General features: G+C 46.0%; 1 protein-coding gene across 2 annotated transcripts in view; it reads right to left on the bottom strand.

The window, feature by feature from the left end:
• stxbp5l (syntaxin binding protein 5L) overlaps nucleotides 1-16,738 on the bottom strand; it is a 679,153-nt gene that overhangs the window by 185,063 nt on the left and 477,352 nt on the right. For both annotated transcript variants that reach the window (XM_068039933.1, XM_068039934.1), the window contains exons 15-16: nucleotides 13,781-13,821; nucleotides 8,341-8,558 (exon numbers count right to left, since the gene is read on the bottom strand). In XM_068039933.1, the coding sequence (XP_067896034.1) occupies nucleotides 8,341-8,558; nucleotides 13,781-13,821 (259 nt within the window). The remainder of the gene's footprint in view (nucleotides 1-8,340; nucleotides 8,559-13,780; nucleotides 13,822-16,738) is intronic.

Below are 16,738 nucleotides of genomic sequence, written 5' to 3'. Positions count from 1 at the left end.
CTCCAAATAGTGAGAGAGAGATAGAGGAGCAAATCTGCAGGAAAATCATGGAGATATGCAAGAACTATAAAATGGTGATATTGAGGGACTTTAATTACCAAATATTGATTGGGATAATTTTAGAGTAAAGGGTAAGGAGGGGGAGGAATTTCTAAAATATGTTCAGGAGAATTTCCTTGATCAGTATGTTCTCAGCCCAACTGGAAAAGAGGCATTGCTGGATCTGGTTCTGGAAAAAGAGGTGGGCCAAGTAGACCAAGTGTCTGTGGGGGAGCACTTGGATAAAAATGATCATCGTATCATCAGTGAGGATGATATGAACTGCCTGCAACAGGACATAGATAGGCTAGCAGAATGGGCAGAGAGGTAATTTAATTTAATACTCACAAATGTGAGGTGATGCATTTTGGTAGAAGGAATGGGGCGAGGCAATATATACTGAATGATGCAGTTCTAAAGAGTGTGCAGGAACAGAAGGACCTGGGGGTGCATGTGCAGCGATCTTTGAAGGTGGTGGGACATATTTAGACAGTGGTTAGGAAAGCATATGGGATCTTGGGATTCATAAATAGAAGCATTAAATTCAAAAGCAGGGAAGTTATGCTGAACCTTTATAAAGCTCTGGTTAGGCCCCAACTGGAATATTGCGTCCAGTTCTGGTCAGCACACTTCAGGAAGGATGTGAGGGTCCTTGAGAGGGTGCAGAGGAGATTTACCAGAATGGTTCCAGGAATGGAGGATTTTAGTTACAAGGTTAGGTGAAAAAGCTGGGCTTGGGCTCCTTAGAACAAAGAAGATTCTGGGGAGATTTAATAGAAGTGTACAAAATTATGACAGGCTTAGATAAGTTAGACAAGGAAAAGCTGTTCCCATTAACAAATGGCACAAGGACCAGGGGACACAGATTGAAGGTGTTGAGCAAAAGATGCAGGGGGAATATGAGAAAGAGGGGAGGCGGTAGCGTAGTGGTATTGTCACTGGACTAGTAACCCAGAGATCCAGGGTAATGCTCTGGGGATGTGGGTTCAAATCCCATCAGAGCAGAAGATGAAATTTGAATTCAATTAATAAATCTGGAATTTAAAAAAAGCTAGTCTAATGATGGCCATGAAACCATTATCAATTATTGTAAAAAACCATCTGGTTCACTAATGTCCTTACCTGGTCTGGCCTACATGTGACTCCAGACCCACAGCAATGTGGTTGACTCTTACATGCCCTCTGAAATGGCCTAGCAAGCCACTCAGTTGTACCTAACCGCTACGAAGTCAATAAAAAAGAATGAAACCGGACGGAACACCCGGCATCGACCTAGGCACCGGAAATGGCAACGGCAAACTGTCGACCCTGCAAAGTCCTCCTTAATAACATATGGGAGCTTGTGCCAAAGTTGGGAGAGTCGTCCCACAGACTAGTCAAGCAACAGCCTGACATAGTCATACTCACGGAATCATACCTGACAATGTCCCAGACACTGCCATCACCATCCCCAGGTATGTCCTGTCCCACCAGCAGGACAGACCCACCAGAGGTGGCAGCACAGTGGTATACAGTCGGGAGGGAGTTGCCCTGGGAGTCCTCAACATCAACTTCGGATCCCATAAAATCTCATGGCATCAGGTCAAACATGGACAAGGAAACCTCCTGCTGATTACCACCTACTGCCCTCCCTCAGCTAACGAGTCAGTACCCCTCCATGTTGAACAGCACTTGGAGGAAGCACTGAGGGTGGCAAGGGCGTAGAATGTACTCTGGGTGGGGGACTTTAATGCCCATCACCAAGAGTGGCTTGGTAGCACCACTACTGACCGAGCTGGCCGAGTTCTAAAGGACATAGCTGCTAGATTAGGTATGCGGCAAGTGGTGAGGGAACCAACAAGAGGGAAAAGGATACTTGACCTCGTCCTCACCAATCTGCCTGCCACAGATGCATCTGTCCATGACAGTATTGGTAGGAGTGACCACCGAACAATCCTTGTGGAGACGAAGTCCTGCCTTCACATCGAGGATACCCTCCATCGTGTCGTGTGGCACTATCACCGTGCTAAATGGGATAGTTTTCAAACAGATCTAGCAAACAAAACTGGGCATCCATGAGGCACCGTGGGCCATCAGCAGCAGCAGAATTGTACTGAACCACAATCTGTAACCTCATGGCCCAGCATATCCCCCAGTCTACCATTACAATCAAGCCAGGAGACCAACCCTGGTTCAATGAAGAGTGCAGGAGGGCATGCCAGGAGCAGCACCAGGCATACCTCAAATTGAGGTGTCATCCTGGTGAAGCTACAACACAGGACTATCTGCGTGCCAAACTGCGTAAGCAGCATGCGATAGACAGAGCTAAGCGATCCCATAACCAACGGATCAGATATAAGCTCTGCAGTCCTGCCATATCCAGTCGTGAATGGTGGTGAACAATTAAACAACTAACTGGAGGAGGTGGCTCCACAAATATCCCCATCCTCAATGATGGGGGAGCCCAGCACATCAGTGCAAAAGATAAGGCTGAAGCATTTGCAACAACCTTCAGCCAGAAGTGCCGAGTTGATGATTCATCTTGGCCTCCTCCTGAAGTCCCCAGCATCACACATGCCAGACTTTAGCCAATTCGATTCACTCCGCGTGATATCAAGAAATGACTGAAGGCACTGGATACTGCAAAAGCTATGGGCCCTGACAATATTCCGGCAATAGTACTGAAGACCTGTGTTCCAGAACTTGCTGCGCCACTAGCCAAGCTGTTCCAGTACAGCTACAACACTGGCATCTACCCGGCAATGAGGAAAATTGCCCAGGTATGGCCTATACACAAAAAGCAGGACAAGTCCAACCCGACCAATTACCGCCCCATCAGCCAACTCTCAATCATCAGTAAAGTGATGGAAGGTGTCATCAACAGTGCCATCAAGCAGCACTTGCTTAGCAATGACCTGATCAGTGAAGCTCAGTTTGGGTTCCGCCAGGGCCACTCAGCTCCTGACCTCATTACAGCCTTGGTTCAAACATGGACAAAAGAGCTGAACTCAAGAAGTGAGGTGAGAGTGACTGCCCTTGTCATCAAGGCAGCATTTGACCAAGCATAGCATCAAGGAGCCCTAGAAAAACTGAAGTCAATGGGAATCAGGGGGAAAACTCTCCGCTGGTTGCAGTCATACCTAGCGCAAAGGAAGATGATTGTGGTTGTTGGAGGTCAATCATCTGAGCTCCAGGACATCACTGCAGGAGTTCCTCAGGGTAGTGTCCTAGGCCCAACCATCTTCAGCTGCTTCATTAATGACCTTCCTTCAATCATTAGGTCAGAAGTGGGGATGTCCATTGATGATTGCACAATGTTTTCGCAACTCCTCCAATATCCAGGCTTGGGCTGATAAGTGGCAAGTAACATTTGTGCCACACAAGTGCCAGGCAATGGCCATCTCCAACAAGAGAGAATCTAACCATCTCCCCTTGACATTCAATGGCATTACCATCGCTGAATCCCTCACTATCAACATCCTAGAGGCTACCATTGACCAGAAACGGAACTGGAGTAGCCATATAAATACCGCGGCTACAAGAGCAGGTCAGAGGCTAGGAGCCCTGCGGTGAGTAACTCACCTCCTGACTCCCCAAAGCCTGTCCATCATCTACAAGGCACAAGTCAGGAGTGTGATGGAATACCCACCACTTGCCTGGATGGGTGCAGCTCCAACAACACTCAAGAAGCTTGACACCATCCAGGACAAAGCAGCCCGCTTGATTGACACCCCATCCACAAACATTCACTCCCTCCACCACCGATGCACAGTGGCAGCAGTGTGTACCATCTACAAGATGCACTGCAGCAACGCACCAAGGCTCCTTAGACAGCACCTTTCAAACCCGCAAACTCTACCAACTAGAAGGACAAGGGCAGCAAATGCATGGGAACACCATCACCTGCAAGTTCCCCTCCAAGTCACACTACGTCCTGACTTGGATCAATATTGCTGTTCCTTCACTGTCCCTGGGTCAAAATCCTGGAACTCCCTTCCCAACAGCACTGTAGGTGTATCTAAACCACATAGACTGCAGCAGTTCAAGAAGGCAGCTCACCACCACCTTCTCAAGGACAATTAGGGATGGGCAATAAATGCTGGTCTGGCCAGCGAAGCCTACATCCCATGAATGAATTTTTAATAAGTACTTTTTTACACAGCAGGTGGTAATGACCTGGAACTCATTGCCCACAAGAGTGGTGGAAGCGGAGACAATCACTGACTTCAAGAGGAGTTTGGATGGCCATTTGAGAGAAATAGACTTGCAGGGCTGCAGGGATCAAGCCGGGGAGTGGGAGTGACAGCTTAGCTCTGTGGAGAGCTGGCATGGGCTCAATCAGCCGAATGGCCTCCTTCTGTGCCGTAAATGACTCTATGACTCTAAATGTGGTTGATGCAGGGGATATACAAATCACAGCAAGGGAGTTCAGCAGAAAATGCTGGAAATACTCAGCAGGTAAGGCAGCATCTGTGAAGGAGAAACAATGTTAATGTTTTAGGTTGATGATCTTTCATCAGAACTGGAACAAGTTGGAGATGTAACAGATTTTAAGTGAGTACAGAGGCAGGGAAAGTGGGAAGGGGCGAAAAACAAAAAGGAAGGTCTGTGATTGGGTGGAAGATAGGAGAGATCAAAGGCCAAGAAAAGATCATGGTGAAAGGCAAAAGGAGATGGTAATGGGAACAGAAAATGCTGGAAATATTCAGCAGATCAGCATCTGTGGACAGAGAAACAGAGTAAACGTTCAAGATGATGGCCTTTCTTCAGAACTGTAAAAACTTAGAAAACAGTTAATGTATTAAGTTACTTGGAAACTGCTTAACGAAAAGCAGTTAGGAGATACAAAAGATCATCAGTGGGGCAGAAAGAAAAGACAAAAGAAAGTGCAGATAATTTAGGGGTAAAAAGACACAGAAGACATTCATATGCGCAAAATCATGAGAAATAAAGAAATAATAATTTTTAAAAACAAGTTGAAGGTACAGCAGGTATGAAATTAAAAGACAAAATACAAGCAGAAAATGATGAATACATCAGTTGTAAAAAGAGAAAAATGGGTCCATTTCATTGCTCAGTTACCAGCACAGTGCTCTGACAAAAGAATCTTTGACTCAAACAGCAACCCACTTCCCTTTCCTCTGGACACTGACTGATGCACCCCATATTGCATGCACCCACTGTTGTGAAGAAAATAGGTATAGCTAAGGTTTGAAGTTACCAAAGTCAGTGTTAAGACCAGATGGCCGCAGAGCACCCGACAGAAAGAGAGATTCTGTTCTAGAAACCAGTGTAAAAGACCAACAACAATAATTTGCAATGATATACCTCTTTAAGGCAGAAATAACGTCCCAAGATGCATAAGGGAAAAATAAAGATGGAGGGGTCAGAGCAGGAATAGAAGGATGAAGTTAAAGTGGCAAGCAACGGGCAGATTGGGGTGACACCAGCCAACAGAACAGAAATTTCTGGAAAAGTAGTCACCTAATCTGCGTATGGTCCCCTCAATGTACAGGAGACTGCATGCCAATAGTTAAGGTTCTTCTTTGGCCTCCCTGTCTCGAGAGACAATGGGTAAGCGCCTGGAGGTGGTCAGTGGTTTGTGGAGCAGCGCCTGGAGTGGCTATAAAGGCCAATTCTGGAGTGACAGACTCTTCCACAGGTGCTGCAGAAAAATTTGTTTGTCGGGGCTGTTACACAGTTGGCTCTCCCCTTGCGCTTCTGTCTTTTTTCCTGCCAACTGCTAAGTCTCTTCGACTCGCCACACGTTAGCCCCACCTTTATGGCTGCCCGCTTCTGGACGCTTTAAGTGCTATGGATGTTAACTCGCTGGGGGCTTTCTTGTAGTTCAACAATGCAATGCGCTTAGCGGTTATGACAGGTTCCAGCTCTTCAAAATGAGATTGAAACCAGTCTGCATTCCTCTTCACACGTTTGCCATAGGTGGTCAAAACTGACTCATAGATGGCGTCTCTGATGTGGGCCCACTTGGTCTCAGCATCCCCTGTGGGAGTGTTTTGAAGGGCTTTTACAAATGAATTTAGAAATTTTTGGAACAGCTGTGGATGAGAAATTCTGCTCATGTTGATGCACGGGTGGCCCTTCTGCTTGGAGTGATGCAGGTCCTTTGGTTTGAGTCTAACCTAGCTGCGTGTGATTTGAACACTGTTTAAGGAAGCTTGCCTTGTGACGATGAGGTCTAGCTGGTGCCAACGACGCGATCTTGGGTGCCTCCATGAAACCTGGTGACAGGGTTTAGTGTAAAAGAACGAGTTGGTGATACAGAGGTTGTGATAGGTACACAACTCAAGCAGTCTCTGTCCATTCTCATTCATCCTTCCAATGCCATAGCGCCCAAGGCAGGAGAGCCATGAGTCATGGTCAGCCCCAACCCTGGCATTAAAGTCCCCCAGCAGGAACAGGTGTTCGGTGTTGGGGATGCTACTAATGATATTATGGAGTTCCTTGTAGAACTGGTCTTTAGCTTCATGTGGGGAGCAGAGTGTTGGAGCATAGATGCTGAGTAGGTGTACTGGATCAGAGGCGGTGAGCAGTCGGATGGATGGTATGCATTCCGAGCCATTTGAGGGAGGCTCTATCATGCTGAGCAAGGAGTTTCTGATGGCGAAGCCCACTCCATGCTGTCTTGGTTCTTCAGGATCCCTACCCTGCCAGAAGATGGTGTAGTCTTGCTCTGTTCGATATCCACTCACAGGGAGGCGTGTCTCCTGAAGTGCTGCAATGTCTACATTGAGTCTGCTGAGCTCGTTGTTAATGATGGCGGTCTTCCGAGAATCGTTGATTTGTGTAAGGTCTTCCGACAGGCCAGGACGTTCTGACATTCCAGCTTGCAAAACGAAGGGCTGGTACCTTCTTTCCTTTTTTCGTGCTGTTTGGTGCGGTGTTGCAGTCCACTTTTCGGGCAATGATCCTGAGCTCCAAGCTCCCAGTGAAGCAGGTGGACTGTGGCGGGACAGAACCTTATTGACCGGGGGCTGCCCGGTTTGAGGCGGGTGGTAGCTGTCCAGTGAGGTGCGATGACCTCTCCCACCAACAAAGGCAATCCATGGCGCCCAATCTCTACGCCAATTGAGCTGGACTTATAACCCGTAACTGCTGCCTTCTGTGTTGTTTCGGTCGCTGTGAGGCGACTATGGAGTGACCTCTCCATGGCGTATGCCTGGGTGAATGTATGGAGGTTGAGAGTTGCCCAAGTGTCAAAACCCCCCTCTCGGCCTTTCTGGTGGGGTCCAAAGGAGTGCAAAGCACGACACTCCCAGCTCACCCCCCACCCCCCGCACCCACTCCCCCCCTCTCAACCCTTCCCAGCTCCCCTCTCACACTATCTTCCCCCTGCACCCCCCTTACAGCCCCCTTCCCAGCTCCCCCTCGCACCCCCTTCCCTCCACCCCTCCCCGTCGCACCCCCTCCTCCCACCGGCATCCTCCTACCCCTGTGTAGGGGCCCTAACAACCCCACTGCCTTGTGGGTGTCTCGGGAGAGACCAAGGCTAAGGGAGTAAACCCTAACAGAAAATCCGGAGCGGAACCCCGTAGGCGGTCATGTGTCACCTTTGGCATGTTTCCGGCAGTTCCTGCAGCCATAGTTAAGATAGTATACTAGATTACAGGAATTGATTGCTGTCTCACATAAAAGGCATATTTGTGGCCCTGGATATTGGTGTAGGTGGAGACAAATGGACAAGTGTTGCATCTCCTACCTTTACAGGGGAAGCTGCCAGGGAAAGAACAGCTGGAAGTAAAGTGGTAAGAAAATGGACAAGATATTGCAGAGGGACCAGTACCTCTGAAAAGCGGGACACAGAAAATGTCTTTTTATCTCCCCTCAGCTGCTTATATATTATTTTGTCCTTCTAATAATTCCGTATTATCGCACTGATGATATCTGTACTGTACAAAATATCTACAGGATGTACTACTAAAAGTATAAGTGGTGTCCATTTACATTCTATATAAATGTTTTCATCTGTCTGGAAAATATTAAGAGCTAAACTAGAGAAATGAACAATAGACACAATTTCTATCTCCCCCCTTCCCACTCACCAAAAGTCACACTAATTAATTCAATTTTACTATTGGAGTAATTGAATGCAATGATATATACCACTGCAAACAATTTGTATTTGTTAATTATCAGCTATAATTATAAGCCCACTCATTCACATTCTTGTCTGACGTAAAAATACAAATACATAAAACTGCAGCACCACTAAAATTGTACCTTATTATGGAAATAACAACTTTGTTGCTTGTGGCAACGCAACAGGGAGGAAGAAGTAAAGACCTTTATTTAGACACTCACCACTAACTCAGCAGTAACTTCATGCTTGCTGAATTTGTAAACGATCACATGTGCAGAAATGCCTGCAACACAGAAAATTCTGCTCTCTGGACACCAACTGATCATCTGGATAGCATATGGATCCTCTTCTACGATCTCTGCAATCTGCTTTGCATCTTTCATTTTCTGCTTTTCAAAGACTTTGGAGGTTTTCAGTTTATATAATACTTGAAGAGTTACTAGTAAAAGACAGGCAAGAACAATCAGATCAGTTAAAAAGCAACAGTGGTGGTTAAAGATACAGTTGATAAAACAATAACAGAATTGAACAAAGTGCTTTTTTCCCATATTCTAGTCAGGTTTGATAACCTGATGTTTAATTATCTCAGTGCTGTATTGGAGCTCTTATCGTGCCGAGCTTGAACTTTGCATTTTTGCATGACAAAATACAACTTGCTGGTAACCACTGCAGCTGTTGGCAAAGAAACACTGCTGACAAAAATAAAGTTCAAGCCTTAGGTATAACCTTTGAAAGAACACCAATGGTGTTCTTCTGAGATTGGGGGTTAAGATATATTGTTGGGCCAGAGCAAAGGGGACTTCAATTTGTATATGGCAATGCTAAGTCCAACTTGGGAATGCTTTGTGCTGACACTCGGGGCTGGAATTTTTATTTTGGGCCGAGACCCTAACATCGGCACCATTTCTGGGTCCCAACCCCACTCTGAGGAGGAAGCAGTCATGGGATGCGATTCTCCCGGAGGTTGTCCCTAATTTGCTGGAGAGCAGGCTTGGTGCCTAATAAGGGGTGGCCAGCACGGGAAGAAGGTGCGAAGCTGAAAGTGTGGGCCTGATTTAAAGGGATGATGGAAGCCATTATTGTGGCTGCTGTATTGCAATGCTATTGGAGGGAGAAGCGAGGAGCAAGAAAGGCAAAGATCAGACACCCATGGCAGGGCAGCCCCAAGGCTCCGTGATGCCACCCTTAAGGTAAAGGTGGTGGTAGTGAGAAATAATTGAGGTATCTTGTTCCAGGAGAGTGGCAGGAGAATGCCATCCAGCCTGACCAAGCAGGCCTGGCTGGAGGTGGCAGAGCAAGTGATCAGCCGCAGCGTTGTAAGCAGGACCTGCGTGCAGTGCCACAAGAGGTTCAATGACTTTCTTTGTTCTGGCAAGGTGAGTGCAGCACGACACCCAGATGAGAGGCTTTCAGGTCTGCAGCCACCAGCAGATATACCAGCTGCCTGAGGGGGCACAGTGATCCTGACCATGGGAGAAATGTGTGCCCAGGATAATTACTGACCCATAAGCAAATCCCTCATACTACTGAGGAGCTGGCAGCACTAATAAATGCAGATCTCATTTAAATGAGCCACTGGAATTGGTGAGAGAGGCCAGCATTGCTTTATCTCCCTCTCTCTCTCTCTCTTTTCTCCTTGCAGGAGAAGAGTGCTCACAATGCCAGAAAGAGAGCTCACATAGGTGGAGGAGTGCCCCAGCTCACCATCCTTACCAGAATGGAGGAGGCAGCCCTTGACATCGCGAGGGTGATGTCACATGAAGACGTGGGTGTTGGAGAAATGTGAATACCTGTAAGAGAGGGTGAAAAGATATTGAATTCTGTAGATGAAGGGAATGGAGTGCACTCCACCCCAATTGGCAGCATTCCAAAACTTGAGCTGCATTGGGAAACCTCAGCTCTGCAGAGGCATCTGCTTTCAGCGGCGGGTATTCATGATCGCTTTCTTACGTCTCCCATAGGGTCAGTTGTGGAGGTGGAGCATGCCAGTACCACAGCTACATCACCGGCATCCTCAGAAGAGATGGAAGACACAGAACCAGCACCGTCATTCAAGTGCACCCTCCACCAGTGCAGAAACACTCACATCAGTGGGTCCTCAAGCACGGTTAGAAAGGGTGGCATGGGGTGAAGAGCATGTCATGAGTGAGCAAGAGGAGTTGAGAGAGGCAGAGGCAGCTATGGGTAGCCACCCTCAGAGGATGGAGGACAGACACAGACATGGTCAGCTGGCGCAAATGCACAGTCTTGGGAGTCACAAGCAAGGCAGCTCTACTTTGACCAGCAGCGTGAGATGTGTGCCCACATGTCGGAGTTCCCTGAGGCAGTTCAGAGTCAGGGGTTGAGAATGGAGGAGTCCATTCAGCTCATTGCATCACCATGACTCAGGGTTTTGACACATGAGCTCCTCCATTTGGAGTGGATGCAGGAACAGTGTACTGACATGCACAGAATGCATACTATGTTCTGTAGCATTGGCCAGTCAGTGGCACCGATGGGAAGATGCATGAGGTAGCTGCCAGTTGTGCCCCAGCTAGTGATCCACTCTAGCAATCCAGAGTGTCGTCAAAGGGCTAAGACAGTCACTGATGATGGTGCCACCCCTCATGAGGCACTATCATCATTGGCCTCCTTGGGCCCTCTGACCGAGGGATCATATATGGAGCAGGGCCCTTTGACAGAGGCTGTTCCTGTACTGACGCTGGTGCAGCAGCCTCTGGAGTTGCCCCCACTGCCACCTCTACAATGAGGACGAATGCGACAGGTATCTCAGCCACAAGCAGACACAGGTGAGCAGGCTACCTCCTCGCGCTGCGTAGATGTGGCCAAGAGCGAAGGTCACCATGTCTTTATTGCACTGAGTGGTTCACTAGGGTGAAGGTCGCCACGTCTTTATTGCACTGAATGGTTCACTGGGGTGGTTTTCATTTGTGCTTGTGTGAATTGTTAATTTTTAATTACATTGGAGATGTTGTGTCGTGATAACAGACTTGGGAGCTTCCATTTTTTGATGGCAGAACTGCAAAACAGAGAAGTAGCGATGAAGGGAGGCAAGTGCTTTATGCAACAAAAACAAGAAATGCTGGAATCTTTATGCATGTGTGTGCGTGCTATCATGGCAGCTGCCATCACAACTTCATCCTCTAGCAATCCAGGGTGCCACTGTTCTTCATAGCACCACCCAAAACTTTGTGGAAGGCTTCTATGGGACAAAGGATATCCTTTGAAGAGATGGTTACTGACACCTTTACATGATTCCAGGATGGAGGCACAGAGACGATACAACTGAAGCCATCTGCTCACAAGACCACCATCGAGCAGGCCATCAGGCTTCTGAAGTTGTGGTTCCGGTGCTTCCACTGGTCGTGTGGTGCCCTGCAGTACAGTCTTGCAAGGGTCTTGTGCGTTGCGATGGTCTAGAGAGGTGTGGACCTTAAAGAGGGTAAAGCTAGATTGACACAATGCATTGGAGGAGGAAGATGAGGAGGAAGATGCAGAGCAGAATGGTCCCATGCTGTACAGGGAGGTGGAAGGGGCCATTTCAAAGTCAAAGCACTCACCAGCTGAACCTTTAGGGAGTAGAAGCCCTTTCTGTTGATGAATCTCACTGGCTGCTCACTCAGCACCTTGATGGCCACATGGGTGCAATTAATGATGCCCCACACTTGCAGGAATCCAGCGATACAGGCAAATCCACTGCTCTTGCACCTGTGAGGCCCCATCTGTTTGAAATTGTATGTACTGCCCTGCTTTTGCAAATAGGGCAGCAGTGGCATGTGACATGCAATGGTGTGCTGTTTCTTGAGAGACGTCACCAAGGTCCACTGTCGATCCTTGGAACGAGCCAGAGGTGAAGAAGTTCAAGGCCACGTTGATTTTAACAGCCACTGGCAGGGCACGGTGACCAGTATTGCGAGGTCTGACATCTTCCTAACAAAGGCACAAATCTCAGATATCACCCGTCTGGATAGCCACTGTTTCCTGCGGCACTAATTTGCTGACATTTTCAGGTAACTTCTTCTTCGGCGGCACACTTGATGCTGAAGGCATGGCCTTCTTTGCCCTCATTCCTCTCCTCAGTGCTCCTCATGTCGAAGGGTTCTGCATCTGCTCCTGAGGATGTTTATCTTCATCGCTAGTTGTCCCTATTTCCAACCTTACTCCCATATCCAGTTGTTGCCTTGCTTGTGGTCAACTGCACTCACAATGCTTATTGTACTCCCCTTTTATGGGCCCACAATCTCTGGAGGGTCACGACCCCCCTCAACTGCCTGAGTGCGCAGCGACTACTTGCCCTGTTAACTCTGCTCACTCGACGGCAACTGTCTGTCAATGGATAAGTACCCCTCTCAGCCGTGTACCCTTTTATGAGCCTATCTCATTGAATGGCGCAGCCATGACTAGCTCCCTGCTGCATTGCCGCCTCCTTCTACTCGGCCTGTTCCAGATCCAGCGTAGATCCTGTGTCTTCCCTCAAAAATTGCAGACTAGCCCTAAACGAGCCGACAACAAGCACGTTAACAGGCTTAATTTGACATTGCTCAGAATCTGGCAAGTTGCTGGGTCCTGCTTTCCCCCCCTTGTCACAAAAATCACTGACCATTGGAATGCCATTGAGAAGCTGGCACAATGGCTAGCGCAGGGAAATTACACACTCATCTGCCTCAGTTCCCGCTCCCATTTCGCCACCAAATTCCTGCCCTCAATGACCAAAGCGGGAAAACGATTCTATTTTCCACCGCAAACACCACCTTTATTAGCATTAAAATGCTCCCTTTCCCCCCAAAAGGTACTGTTTTAAACCAAAATACATTTTCACTGTATTTCACCAAGAAGTGTAAACTAAATTTTTTACACAATTCCAACCAAAAAGTAAGATTCACAACATAAGGCTGATAGTGTGACTTTGGCCCAGAGACTGCAGTGAATCAGCTGACCATACTTGCATTGAAATGAGCTGACCATGTACAATAATGTGAGGTTACCTCATTTAAGTAGCTGAGTAATGCCCCCACCACATAGTGCATGATGTTCTGGAAATGTCACAAGTGAAGACCAGCAGCTAGTGAAGGGCTGCTGTCTGTCTGAACGGTGCTGCCATTTTAAGAAAATATTCAACTGCTGAGAATTTAAGACTCCTTGGTAAATTTGGCAGTTGAAGGCCAAAAAAAGTAGCAAAAAGGAAAGGTGACTTTATAAAGGAGAAGACTAGCAAGAAGAAACATTTTTGTTCTTTCTTCCCCTTCCAGGCACTCTGTGAAAATCTGTCCCAAACAGATACTCCATAACAAGAGCACTGTTTTGGCACTACAGTAGCATTACAGTTAAGTCCCCTAATTTTAATAATTTTTGGTGACTTAATGAGGTTTGGACACATTTTGTGTGGAGCGTCCCAGCTTACAATTTGTTGTATGCTACAGTGCAGCTAAGTGCATTGGGTGCAGAGTAGGCCTCAGGCCCCTGTGCCTGATAATATAAAAACCTAGTGCCCAATACACTTCAATGCATCAAGCACTTGTCATTGCTTTATTTGCCCATACACAAACATACTGTAAGATACATAAAATTGTAAATAAACTTAATATAATCTTAAAAACATTTACAAACAGGCCATTAAAGAATTTGAAAGTACCATGGAAAGGTTGGAGCTTACATACTTACTGGCAGAAGCATCCCAGAACTTCAATGAGCCATCTGCATGCCTGTGAAAAATAAGTTTAATTGCAAATGAAAACGAACTGACAGTAGGACTGTAATTCAAATAGACTAGGTAAGTGCAAATGAGGTAAGTAATTTAGTTAGCGTTTAAAAAATTGTTACAGATGCAGTAATTTACAAAAAATGGCTTTAATGATATAGAAAAATTTTATACTCTGCAACCCACTAAATGGGCAAATGGACACAACAATCAAACAACAACAACTTATTTTGCTATAGGATCTTTAACACAATAAAATGCCCCAAGGCACTTTACAGGAGCATTATAAAACAAAGTATGACACCGAGCTATAAAGGGAGCTATTAGGCCAGATGACCAAAAGCTTGGTCAAAAAGATAGGTTTTAAGGAGTGTCTTAAAGAAAAAAAGCGAGGTGGAGAGGCGGAGTGGTATAGGGAGGGGATTCCGGAGCTTGGGGCCTAGGCAACTGAAGGCAAGGCCACCAATGCTGGAGTGATTAAAATCAGGGATGTACAAGAATTAGGGAAGCGCAGATATCTTGGAGGGTTGTGGGTCTGGAGGAGATTACAGAGATAGGGAGGGGCGAGGCCATGGAGGGATTTGAAAACAAGGATGAGAATTTTAAAATCAAGACATTACTTGACTGGGAGCCAATGTAGATCAGCGACCACAGGGGTGATCGGGGAACTGGACTTGGTGCGAGTTAAGATATGGGCAGCAGAGTTTTGAATGGCCTCAAGTTTATGGAGAGTAGAATGTGGGAAACCAGCCAGAAGTTCGTTGGAATAGTCAGGTCTAGAGGTAACGAAGGCATGAAGGAGGGTTCATCTGAATTCATCTGAAAAATCCTAAAAACAAAGCATGATATGCAAAAGTATTTTGGTCTAATTTCACTAAAAGTAGTTGCAAGCTGTTGGTTGCTGTCAAAAAAGGAATAGTTAAGGAAATACACAACTGACTATATTAATACTTTATTTGCATAAGTGAGCAGCATGGAACTCTGAAAAGTGCTCCATAGAGAACATACAAATCTAACCCATTCAATGAAGTGAAAATAGGGATTTTTTTTAGTTAACTGGTAATATTTCATATAAAAATAATCAAATACTAATTTAACAATACATTTTCTAAAATCTAAACCACATGAGCATTGAAATTAGAGATTATTTCATCTATAACTATGAGGATATTTTCTGTACAGTCTGAGCAGCCTCTCGTACTATTAGAGATTGGTGAGCACTTAGACACAGCACTAGGATTGGAACAGGAATAGGCCATTCAGCCCCTCAAGCCTGCCCTGTCATTCAATTAGACCACGGTTGATCAGTATCTTAATTCCATTTACCTGCCTTGGTTCCATATTCCTTAATAATCTTATCTAACATAAATCTATGTCAATATTGCAATTTTCAATTGACCCAGACTGAACAGTTTCTTAGGGAAAAGAATTCCAGGTTTCCACTATTCTTTGTGTGAAGAAGTGCTTCCTGACTTCACTTCTGAATGACCTAGCTCTGATTTTAAGGTTATTATTCAGGACTCATCCGTCAGAGGAAGTAGTTTTAAGAGAAGAAAAGAGACAGAAGTAAAGAGAGAAGACTAGCAGCTAACATCACAGGGAACCTAAAAGTCTTCTATAAGCATATGAATAGCAAAAGGGTGGTAAAAGGAGGAGTGAGGCTGATTAGGGACCTAAAAGGGGATTTACACATGGAGACAGGGGACATGGTTGAGGTCCTAAATGAGTACTTTGCATCTTTCCATCTATCTTTACTAAGGAAGAAAATGCTGCCTAAGTCATGGTGAAAGAGGAGTTAGTTGAGACACTGGATGGGCTGAAAATTGATAAAGATAGGCTGGCTGTACTTAAAGTTGATAAGTCACCAGGATCGGATAAGATGCATCGAAGGACACTGAAAGTACCGAGGGTGGAAATTGTGGAGGCACTGGACATAATCTCCCAATCCTCCTTAGATTCAGGGGTGGTGATAGACGACAGGAGAACTGCAAATATTACATATGCTGGAACCACTCAGCAGGTCTGGCAGCATCTGTGAAAAGAGAAGCAGAGTTAACGTTTCGGGTCAGTGACCCTTCTTCAGTTCCGATGAAGGGTCACTGACCCGAAACGTTAACTCTGCTTCTCTTTTCACAGATGCTGCCAGACCTGCTGAGTGGTTGCAGCATTTCTTGTTTTTATTTCAGATTTCCAGCATCCGCAGTATTTTGCTTTTATGCAAATATTACACATATGTTCAAAAAAATTGTGAGGATAAGCCCAGCAACTACAGGTCAGTCAGTTTAACCTCTGTGGTGGGAAAACCTATGGAACGTTTAGAAACGATAATTCAGGACAAAATTAATAGTCATTTGGACAAACGTGGATTAATTAAAGAAAGCCAGCACAGATCTGTTCTGGGAAATCGTGTTTAACTAACTTGCTTGAGTTTTTTGATGAGGTAATGGAGAGGGTTGATCTGGTGTACATGGACTTCCAAAAGACATTTGATAAAGTGCCATATAACAGGGATGTCAGCAAAGTTAGAGCCCGTGGAATAAAAAGGACAGTATCAGCATGGATACAAAATTGGCTGAGTGATAGGAAACAAATAGTAGTGGTAGTTGTTTTTCAGACTGGATGAAAGCACATAGTGGGGTTCCCCAGGGATCAGTGCCAGAACCCTTGCTTTTCTTTTATATTAATGACATAGACTTGGGGGTACAGGGCACAATTTCAAAATTTGCTGATGACACAAAACTTGTGAACTGTGAGGAGGATAGCGATGAACATTAAGAGGACATAGGCTGGTGGAATGGGCAGACAAGTGGCAGATGAAATCCAATGCAGAGAAATGATTAATTTTGGTAGGATGAATGAGGAGAGGTAATATAAATTAAAGGGTACAATTCTAAAGGGGGTACAGGAGCAGAGGGACCCAG

This window comes from Heterodontus francisci, chromosome 10, assembly GCF_036365525.1.
Source record: "Heterodontus francisci isolate sHetFra1 chromosome 10, sHetFra1.hap1, whole genome shotgun sequence".
Classification (NCBI taxonomy): domain Eukaryota; kingdom Metazoa; phylum Chordata; class Chondrichthyes; order Heterodontiformes; family Heterodontidae; genus Heterodontus; species Heterodontus francisci.
This window is presented reverse-complemented; position numbering and strand designations above follow the sequence as displayed.